This window comes from Arachis duranensis, chromosome 7 (assembly GCF_000817695.3).
Source record: "Arachis duranensis cultivar V14167 chromosome 7, aradu.V14167.gnm2.J7QH, whole genome shotgun sequence".
Lineage (NCBI taxonomy): Eukaryota > Viridiplantae > Streptophyta > Magnoliopsida > Fabales > Fabaceae > Arachis > Arachis duranensis.
Window position 1 is genome coordinate 57,325,880 of NC_029778.3, and position 11,619 is coordinate 57,337,498.

General features: G+C 39.2%; 1 protein-coding gene across 1 annotated transcript; it reads right to left on the reverse strand.

The window, feature by feature from the left end:
- Nucleotides 1-10,034: 10,034 nt before the first annotated feature.
- LOC107459134 (uncharacterized) lies at nt 10,035-10,433 on the reverse strand. The gene has a single exon (XM_016077346.1). The coding sequence runs from the start codon at nt 10,431-10,433 to the stop codon at nt 10,035-10,037; it is 399 nt and encodes a 132-aa protein (XP_015932832.1).
- Nucleotides 10,434-11,619: the final 1,186 nt, after the last annotated feature.

An 11,619-nucleotide genomic window follows, 5' to 3' on the forward strand; every position in this document is an offset into this window, starting at 1 on the left:
GTTTGGGCCATCAAATCTTGGGCAAAGTATGGACTATCATATATTGCTGGAAAGCCCAGGATGTCTACTTTCCAACGCCGTTGAGAGCGCGCCAATTGGGCTTCTGTAGCTCCAGAAAATCCACTTCGAGTGCAGGGAGGTCAGAATCTAACAGCATCTGCAGTCCTTTTTAGTCTCTGAATCAGATTTTTGCTCAGGTCCCTCAATTTCTGCCAGAAAATACCTGAAATCACAGAAAAACACACAAACTCATAGTAAAGTCCAGAAAAGTGAATTTTAACTAAAAACTAATAAAAATATACTAAAAACTAACTAGATCATACTAAAAACATACTAAAAACAATGCCAAAAAGCGTACAAATTATCCGCTCATCAGCAACTTAAGAGACAAAAGGAGTTATTCATGGACAATGCCAAGCAACTCCCGGAGCTTAATCCCTAGCATTGGCAACGGCCATTACAAGAGGAGTTATCCATGGACAATTCCAAGCAACTCCTAGAGCTTAATCCCTGGCATTGGCAACGCCCATTATAAGGGTCGTTATCCACAAGTAACGCCTATGAAGCTGAGATTGGAAACTTTAGCAAGTGTGCGTACGCACGCATCTATGATTACGCACAACGGAATAAGATTACATGAACATAAAAGAGGCATTGGCAACTTGAAATACAAGAGAAGTTATCCCAAGTTAATGCTAAGAAGCCCCTAGGAGTGTGCTCTGGGCATTGGCAACGCCAGGTTAAACTGGCGCCACTTTGTGATAATGCTAAGAAGCCCCTGGGTGTGCAACCTAGGCGTTGGTAGTGCCAAGTTTAAATGGCACCATCTGTAAGCAACGCCCATACCACAAAAAGCCTCTTGGGAAGTGAATTTTGGGCGTTGGCAATGCCTAACATAAGGGACGCCTTCTTCAAGATAATGCCTGCAACAACTTAACCGGTGCTAAAAACTTGGTGCGCGAAATTAGAACTCGCACAACTTAACCAGCAAGTGCACTGGGTCATCCAAGTAATACCTTAGGTGAGTGAGGGTCGATCCCACGAAGATTGTTGGACTGAGCAAGCAATGATTATCCTGTTGGACTTAGTCAGGCAAATAGTAAAGGTTGTACGTAGGTATAAAACGCATAAACAATAATAATAAAATAAATGGAAAAGCAATAAAAGGTTTGGTGTACAACAATGATGAGAAAATAGTTAAGGTCTCGGAGATGTTTATCTTTCCAGATTAAAACATCTTACCAACAATTTTAACAATGAGTGATTCATTCCATGGAAAACCATAAGTAATTAAACCCTAATCTCTTAGTGATTTAATCTCCTCTAATCCTCATCAAACGCTACTCCCGTGGTCACTCAATTCTTATTAGAGGGTTAAGTTCAGAAAACTAGTTTAATGCCATAAAAACCCTAATTATCCAAAGCTAACAGGATTATATGTCACATATTCCAAAAATATTCCATGTAATTAGCAATTTAGGAGGAGTGTTTTAAAGCTGTAACTCAAGTGAGATAACTCTCTCGAAATTCACAAGAGCTCATGTAGAAAAGGGTCATACTCTCATTCCACCCAGTTCATAAGATTAAGAACAAAAATAAAACACCTTAGAATTGAATAAAATATTAATTAAAATAGAAGAATAATAGTTCTAATCCATAGAAATAAATAGAGCTCCTAACCTTAACCAAGAGGTTTAGTTGCTCATAACTTATAGAGAAAACAGGGTTATGAAAAGTGCGGAAGGAAGAATATCCTAAACCTAATTGATCTTTTCCTTTAAATACTAACCTAATAATAAATGCTAGAACTTAAAGATATTATTTATAAATAAATATTTCAAAAAGAAAATAAAATAAAACTAATAAGTGCTAAATCCACTTGGAGGCCCAAAGAGGTGTGAAATGGGCTGCTGTTGGCGTTCAACTTCAGGATTGGGCGTTGAATGCCAGAAAAAGGAAGCGCGCTTTTGGTCTTGTGCTCCTTGCTGGTGCCAAACACCAGGTGGGCGTTTAGCGCCCAGGGAGGGTGCTGCCATCATTTTCCTTTCTTGCTCTAGGCTTTTCCAAACTTCTCCGAATTTCACCTAAAACTATAAAAACACAAGAAAAACTCAAAGTAGCATCCAAAGGTGATTTTCGCACTAAAATCAAGTAAAATTAAATAAAATCTAACTAAAAACAATATAAAAATAACTAGAAAAAGGGTATAAGATGCTCACGCATCACAACACTAAAGTTAAACTGTTGCTTGTCCTTAAGAAACCAAAACAATATAGGACCAAGGAAGAGAAAACGCACAAGATCAGAGTTGTCATTCAAGCTTAGGTCTAATTATTAAATGGAGCTATTAACACTCTATTTCTAAATAGCTTTGGCATCTCACTCTCCTTTGAAGCTCAGAAATATTGGTGTCCTTTAGAACTAGAGTTCGGATGATATTATTGATTCTCTTCTTTAGGCTCTAGTTGATTCTTGAACACAACTTTTCTTTTCTTTGGTGCTTTGCACATTTGAGCTTAGCCGTGACTCTAAGTGTTTTATCTTCAAGTTTAACTTGAAACAAGAACACCACAAGCACTTAATTGGGGGAACCTTTTTGGTTTGAATTTGTCTTTTTCTTTTTCTCCCGGACAGTGGTGCTCAGAGCCTTAAGAATAACCTGTAACAGCATTGGGTCACAAATTTAAATGCTCAGTCTCAAGGGTTAATTCATACTTTCACACCACAGGCATATGGTTAGGAAAAACCACTCTTTTGAGCTTTTAGATTAGCTTTGACCCTCCTAACCATTGATGCTCAAAGCCTTGGACTTTTTTCTTTTCTTTTCAATTTTTTTGCTGTTTTTTTTGCTTCAAGAATCCCTCTTTTCTTATTTCTCGAGAGTCAATAACATTTCTCTAAGTTCCTATTCCTCAAGAACCAATATACTCAAAGTTAATTCATACATTCAGAAATAGAGATAAGGCCACCACATCAAAGTAATCAGAAGACTTCATAATATATCTCAAGATCTTATGCATTTTACTACTTCTTTTTCAATAGATTTTTCTTTTTAAGCTTGATGTGTAATACATAAGACATCTTGAAAACTTTTCAAAAATAAACTGCTAAACTAGAAAGCGAAAAATCCTAAGAGAGATCATACAACTAGAATAGAAAGTAGGTAATACAACGAAACACTAGAAAAACAAAGATAAAATAAAGATAGGGAGAGTGAAACTAGACCATCTCAGTGATGGTGGCTGCTGCTCCCTCCAGGGAATCCTCTGGAGCGTTTAAGCTCCTCAATGCCACGTCCCTGCCTCCTCTGCTCCTCCATCATCCTCCTTTGATCTTCCATCATCTGATGGAGGAGAGCAGACTAGTCCTGATATTCCAGCCTCAGCTGATTAACTGATGATGTCAGCTCCCCTAAAGATGTGGTCGACTGATCCCACTAGTCACGGAGAGGGAAGTACATCCCCTTAGGCATCTCCGAAATATCCTATGGAGGTGTGGAGCTGGCTCTTGCTGCGGTCCTTGCACGGGCTCCCTTACGCTCTCCATACCCTTCTTTGTGATTGGCCTCTCCTTTTTTATCAGGGTATCTCCCTCTTTGTGAGCTCTAACTGCTGCACATAAGCGGTAAATTGGATGAGGGAAGGCCAGCCTCACAAAGGTAGAGGGCTTGTCAGCTACTTTGTAAAACTCTTCAAGATTCACCTCATGTACCTCCACTTCATTGCCGAGTATAATGTAGTGAATAATCACTGCTCGCTTGACTGTAACCTCAGAGCGGTTACTCGTAGGGATGATAGAACATTGGATGAACTCCAACCATCCTCTAGCTGCTAGCCTAAGGTCAAGCCTATCCAGCTGGTAAGGCCGACCTTGAGCATCCCTCCTTCACTGAGCTCTAGGTACGCAGATGTCAGCAAGGACTTGATCCCACCTTTGGTTAGTGTTGACCCTTTGGATGCATGAGTGAGGGTCCTCTCGTGGCTCTGCCACTTGTAGTGCCACCCTCACATTCTCAGGGCTGCAATCCATTATATGTCCTCTGACAATGGTACGCCAATTCTTCGGCTCTGGGTTCACGCTTCTATCATGCTTTTTCGTTACCCAGGCATTGGCGTAGAATTCCTGCACCATCAATACTCCAACCTTGGTCATGGTGTGATAAAGGATAAATACCGGTCTAGAATTTCTCAAAGGGATTTCTTTGCAAACATAGTCCAAACTAACAATTAACCCTCAATCAAAGTTTAAAAGGTTGTCACAATAAAAATCAAAATAACCGGGAGTATTTGACGTGGCGGAAAATCACCGATTAAAATTTTATAGAGAAAATAGCGTTGCAAGTATAGCTCTTAACCAATGAAGATTCTGTGCATCAATTTAAAAGAGTTGTCACGAAATTTAGAAATAAAAATACTGGGAGTATGAGTCCCAGGTCATCTCCCAATGAGTTGCAGAGAGAATGCTAATTTATTAATTAGGGGTTTTCAAGAGAGTTGAGTTGAATAATGAGCAATTAAATAGTTGTAAATTAAAAACTAAGAATGAATATTAATATTCCAAATAAAAAGGCCTTGACTGGGGGAATGATCAATTGGAAATTTTATCCTTGTTGGGATCTCTTAGGTGTAGTATTAAAAAGGTTGTTGTTTTCACTTAGTCAACCTTTACTAAATAATGGAAAGTCAAGTGATTGAGCTAACTCTTATTCACAAATCCTAGTCATTTCCCTTGGGAAGGTCTAGGATTAGTAAATACAGAACTAGCCAACAACTTCCAATTTAATCTTCACTTAAGCCTACCAACTCAAGTTTCTCTTTTTAATTAACCCCCATGTCAATTAGAGAATCTACTCCATTGACATGAATATAATACTAAGAAAAATATAAGAAGAAGATATAATAAATTAAATAAAATAGAGACTAAAATTTAAATAAAAATAAAAGTAATCCTCTGTATCAACAATCCATGAAAATAATCCAATTACCACTTTAAACAAGAATTAAGAATGTGGAATAAATAAAAGAACAAGTAAGGAAACAAACTAGAATAGTATCTTCAACGGAGGTGATGACTCTTTAATATTCAAAGCAAAAAGTAATAAACTATGAATGTAAAGAGAACCTAGAGGAAGAGTAGTTCCTCTCTAGATTCAGATCTAAAATCTTAAAACTATCTTAATGAGAATGTGTTGATGTGTGTTGAGTCTCTGCATGTTCCCTGGCTTTATTTGTGTTTTGGGTCGAAAACCGGGTCAAAACTCGGCCCGAAATCACCCCAAGCATTTTCTGTTATTTCTGCAGATCGCGCATGTCACGCGTACGCGTCGGTCACGCGTGCGTGTCATTCGGCGATTTTCCTTGTCGCGAGTCCGCATCGTCCATGCGTGCGCGTCATTCGTGCAGACTCCAATCCGCGTATGTGTCAGGCACGCGCACGTGTCACTGCAATTTTCTCCATTCCACGCGCTTGCGTGAGCCACGCGCGCGCGTCGATGCTCACTGGTCATCTCCTTAGTTTCTTGTGTTCCTTCCATTTTTCGCAAGCTTCCTGTCCATTTTTTAAGCCATTCTTGCCTTGTAAAGCCTAAAACACATAACACACGGATCACGGCATCGAATGGTACAAAAGAGAATTGAAATACACAAATAAAAGATCTTCTAGGAACCAAGTTTTCAACCATAGAACAAACTTAGGAAATGATTGTAATATGATGCAGTTTATATGAATAAGTGGGTAAAGACTTGATAAAACCACTTAATTAAACACAAGATAAATCATAAAATAGTGGTTTATCAACCTCCCCACACTTAAACATTAGCATGTCCTCATGCTTAGCTCAAGGAGATAAAATAAACGAGTAGGGAAAAGTAAGACTCATGCAATGCAATGCAACCTATGTATATGAATGCAGCTATATGCTAAGATGATTTTGTCTACTTGGTTAAAAGTAAATAAGTTCTTCAAGAAAAACATAAATCAAATTCCACTAATTAAAATCATATAGTAAAAACAAGTAAACTTGTAAGAAGACATCTCATGAAAGCAGCAAACATAGAATTAAGCATTGAACCCTCACTGATGGTGTATGTGCACTCTAGTCACTCAAGTGTATAGGGTAATCACTCTACTCTTCTCTAGTCATGCTTTCTAAATTTTGTTCTCCACCTAACTAGTCAACAAATAACTAATGTACCAATGCCAACATCATAAGGTCTTTTTAAGGTTGTAATGGGGCCAAGGTAAAGGTGAGGACATATGTATGGCTAAGAGAGCTATAAATTGAATCCTTGACTAACATAAGCTCTCACATAAACACACACACACTCTATATAACTTCTAAATTTATGCCTAGCTTCCCATAATTTCCCACTTTTGCATTACATACTCATGCATCACCCTTTCTTTTAATCTTTATCACATGTGCATTGATCTTTTTATTAACTTAACTTAGCATTGGGGTAATTTTATCCCCTTATTTAATTATTTGAATATTTTTAGATTTTTTTAAGCATAAAAATAAACATAACATTATCAATGCACATGGATTTTTAATTTTCTGGTCTTACATGAGTAGGTACCCAAATTTCCTTTATTTTATAATGACATATTCCTTTATTAACCTATGTTCCCACGATCTTCCCATACTCAATTAATACACAATCTCTAACTTAAGCTAACCAATGATTCAATTGGGGTATTTAATTGTTTTTCTGCTTAAGGTTAATGATGTGGTAAAATATAGAATAAACGGGGATTTAAAAGGCTCAAAGTGGCTAACAAGGCTAATTGAAGGGGTAGGCTATTTGGGATAAGTGAGCTAGTAGCAAATAATGGCCTCAATCATATGCATGCATATAAATACACTAAATATTGGACATATAGGATGGAACAAAATAAAGATTACAATCATAGAGAAGTAAACACACAAGAATAAATATTATGGTTAAAATAATGTAACCATGTAATTAAGCTCAAATCTTACGGGTTGTGTGTTCTTAGCTATCATTTTATGTTCCAAATACAACTTTAATCAAGTTTAACAAAAATATTTTCTTTTAAATTAGTGAAATTTTTCAAAAATAGGGTTTTAAAAAGAAACATATTATTTTTCAACCAAATAGATCATGCATGCAAATAACCTATTACTATGCAATCTATCCTATCCTAATTAAATGAAAAAAATAAATAAATATCCTATTTTATTGGTGTTAAGGAGGAGAAATTACCTCCGAAAGTCAGGTACTGACCGACCTCCCCACACTTAAAGCTTAGCACCGTCCTCGGTGCCATCTGTCAGGAACAAAGGGGGGCTGGTAGCAGTGTCTCCATAAGCGGGACAGTCATGGCTCCCGGTGCTGGTAAAAGAAGTGGAGTCCAGATCTTCCTCGGGTGGGTGCTTTCCAACAAGCAGCTCCTTGAGGTATGTAAATTGACGCTTGTTATGGCACTCTCTTCGCTTTCCTTGCCAGTCTAGCCGGTCTAATATCTCAAGTATCTGATAGAGCAGTTGGTTTGTTGGAGGTGCTTGTGATGTGGAAGGAGAAGGAATATCGCCGGTCGGTTCTGCAAGCCGGCTAGTCATGGCTACTAGAGGTCTGATGTACTTCCCATTAGGGATGTACTGATCATTCCGGGGAAGTATGGTCTTGGTATCCCCAGTTCTGTAGGAGACTCCGGCTGCTGAGACTAGATCTGAAACCAAGGCGGGAAAAGGTAAGTTACCCGCAATTTGTATGTGTCCCATAGCATTCCGGATGTGTCTTGGTAAATTGAGGTGCTGGTCTATAAGGATACACCATAGTAGAACAGCCATGTCTGCGGTGAAGGGGGACTCGTGAGTGCTCGAAAAGACGTAGTGGGACATAATCTGTGCCCATACTCGAGCCTCCAAGGTCAGTGCTAAAGCCAATATTCCCTTAGGTCGGGATCAATGGTATCCATAGATCCATCTACTGCCAGGTTGTGCTATAACTCTGAGAACGATGTCTCAGTCAAATTTGTATGTCTGGCATTGGACAGAGGCTTCTTGAAATGCGTCCAATCCTTCAAAGGCAGGGGAAGATCTAAAGCTCGCTGAATGGCCTCTTCAGTTATGAGGACTTGCTTCTGACGGATATATACAGACTGCAGTGTTGGTATGTGAAAATTGGAGTAGAATTCAACTACCCATGATAGATTAACCTGCCGTGGCTGTCTTCGTAAGAATCCCCATTGTCTTTGCTCATTGCGAGGTTCAACAAATTCAACGATGTGGTTCGGGAGGATGAGTAGGTATTCATTGTTATAGTTCCACCCAGCCAGTATGGGGAACATCTGCTCACAGTAGCGGTTAGTGAACCGCGCAGCGTCCCTTGCTGGAAAGGATTTCTATTTTGCATCGACCTTGATGATTTTCTTGATTTGCTTTGTTGAAGGCTTTACAACTATTAAAGGTGGCTCTGTCGTTAGTGCTCTTTTTGTTCCTTTCCTTGCTGGTGGTTTGGGAGTAGCTTTCTCGTTACCCTTCTTGGTGGCCATCCTGAAAGGAAAAAGGTAAGTACTTTAAAACTTTAAGGGTTAGAGCAAGGAAGAGAGTAGGATACGTGATAATCAATGCACGGTAAAGAAGGATGTCGTTAACACATGGTCATGACTACATGTGATCAGTTCATCAATGGAAACATAGCAAGTGCATGTGATGGCAATTAGATGCAAGATGTTTATTGCCATGCCGGCAAAGGCATGAGTAGCATAGATCAAGCATTACTGTCCAAGTTAGATTATCAACTCTTTCAAACTAACAATTTGTTTGTATTTGACAATTATATTTGATCAATAAAATATAAAAAGTGGTTTTGTGAAAAATAGGCAGTAGAATAGAATAATTTAAAAATAATGCACAATGCTATACGGGCTTTTTCACAAACACTTAGCATGCGTGGTAAATATGTTATTGAAAGCATTAAAATGAACATGCAAGCAACTCTTTTTAAGAAGTAATATTAATTGTCAAACTTTTCCTTAATACACTCACAAGCAAGATATAGAAGAAAATAATCACCCAAATAAATATCTAACACCAATCAAAAGAATATAAAAATAAAAAGAAAAAAAAGAAAACATAGATAATGAAAAAGAAAAGAAAGAGAAAAAAGGAAGAAGAAAACATAAATAAAGAGAAAAGAATAATGGAAAAGCAAAGAACCTTGATGATGGAGGTGAAAAAATAAGGGAGGAGAGAGTGAAAAGTGAGAAAGAATAAAGAAGGAAGAAGGGGGAAGAAAGAAATAAAAAGGGATAAGAGAAATTAGGATTGGAGAAGAAAAGATAAGATATCTAGCGCTTATCTAGATAAGCTGTATATTGCATGTGACGTGGACGCGTGGGGCATGCGGTCGCGTGGTTTGTGATAATGTCAGGTGACGCGGACGCGTGGGTCACACGTACACGTGACCTGATTTGTGCTATTGGCGTGAAAGCAGCATTGCGCGGGCACAAGTCTCTGATTTATACGCACATTGCCAAATTTTAGGGTGACGAGTGTGTGTGGGTGACGCGGACGCGTGAATGGTCTCTATTTAAATAATGACGCGGATGCGTGGGGCACGCGTTCACGTGATGGGGCTTGTGCTTCCAGCATAACTCTAGCCCCATTCCATCATAAACTTCTGCCAGACACTTATTTACGTCGATATCGCAGGGTCATGCGTGCGCGTGAGTGACGCAGACGCGTCAGGGACGCGTTCGCGTGGGCGTGTTTGTGCCTATGGCACGCCTCTAGCCAAGCTCCCGCGTGACTTTCTGTTCAATTCCCTTTTTTCACTCATGCACTTATGACGCGGACGCGTCAATGACGCTTGCGCGTCGCGTTCTTCCCTTTTTTTGTTATGCAGAATGCGAATGCAAATGCAGATGTTGATGCAGAATTTACGAATTAACACTGATAAAATTAAAATAAAATAAAACTAAGAATAAAAAGAGATGATCATACCATGGTGGATTGTCTCCCACCTAGCACTTTGCTTTTACATCCTTAAGTTGGACGGTCTTTAGGCTCATTCTGCATCTGTTGGTGGGTCTTCCAGGAGGAAGATCTCGAGCTCTTTGTGATCCTTCATCTTCTCACCATGATAAAGCTTTAGGCGGTGTCCATTGACCTTAATGAATTTGGAGCTAGAAGGATCATGCAGGTGAAAAACTCCGTATGGCTCTGCCTTTTCTACTCTGTAGGGACCTTCCCATCTTGATCGCAGTTTGCCTAGCATAAGCCTCAGTCTGGAGTTGTAAAGAAGAACTAACTCCCCTGGTCTGAATTCTCTCCTTTTTATGTGCTTATCATGGACGACCTTCATCTTTTCCTTGTATCGCCTGGAGTTATCATATGCCTCTAGGCAAAGGTTCTCTAATTCTGCTAGTTGCAGCTTCCTTTCAGCACCAGCTTCCTTATAATTCATGTTGCATTCCTTTACAGCCCAGAAAGCCTTATGTTCCACTTTTACTGGGAGGTGGCAAGCCTTACCGTACACTAAGCGGAAGGGGCTCATCCCAATGGGTGTCTTGTATGCTGTTCGATATGCTCAGAGCGCGTCTTATAACCTAGCACTCCAGTCCTTCCTATGAGGCTTTACTATCTTCTTCAGAATGCGTTTAATCTCTCTGTTAGACATTTCTGCTTGCCCATTGGTCTGGGGATGACAAGCTGTTGCTACTTTGTGAACAATCCCATGCTTCTTCAGTAATCTTGTGAGTCTCATGTTATAAAAGTGAGTGCCTTGATCGCTCACGATTGCTCGTGGTGATCCAAAGTGACAGATAATATGGTTTCTAACAAAGGAAACAACAGTGTTAGCATCATCAGTACGGGTAGGAATTGCTTCCACCCATTTAGAAACATAATCTACAGCTAATAGTATATAAAGGAAACCACTAGAGTTTGGAAATGGACCCATGAAGTCAATGCTCCAAACATAAAAAATTTCACAAAAAAGCATAATCTGTTGAGGCATCTCATCCCTCTTGGATATATTACCAAACCTTTGGCATGGGGAACATGATTTACAAAAGGTAGCAGCATCTTTAAAAAGAGTAGGCCACCAGAATCTACAGTCTAAAATTTTTCTAGTTGTTCTTTGAGGGCTAACATGTCCTCCACTCTCAGAAGAGTGGTAAGCCTCTAAAATGGACTGGAATTCTAATTGGTGTACACACCTTCTAATTACCTGGTTAGCACCACACCTCCATAAATATGGATCATCCCATATATAGTATTTAGACTCACTTTTCAGCTTGTCTCTTTGATGCTTAGTAAAATTGGGAGGGAAAGTGCGGCTAACTGGATAATTAGCTACGGGTGCATACCAAGGAGCTACTTCAGATATCGCATGCAAGCTATCAAATGAAAAAGCATCATTGATAGGAGTGGAGTCATCCTTAAAGTGCTCAAGGTGACTCAAGTGGTCTGCCACTCAATTCTGGTTACCACTCCTATCCTTAATTTCTAAGTCAAATTCTTGCAACAGCAGTATCCAACGTATCAACCTTGGTTTGGACTCTTTTTTAGCTAATAAATATTTTAGAGCTGCATGGTCCGAGTACACTACTACTTTAGTACCAAGTAAATAGTCTCGGAATTTATCCAGA

Coding starts and splice junctions, on each gene's coding strand:
- LOC107459134 (XM_016077346.1), bottom strand. CDS start 10,433: ATGAATTATAAGGAAGCTGGTGCTGAAAGGAAGCTGCAACTAGCAGAA.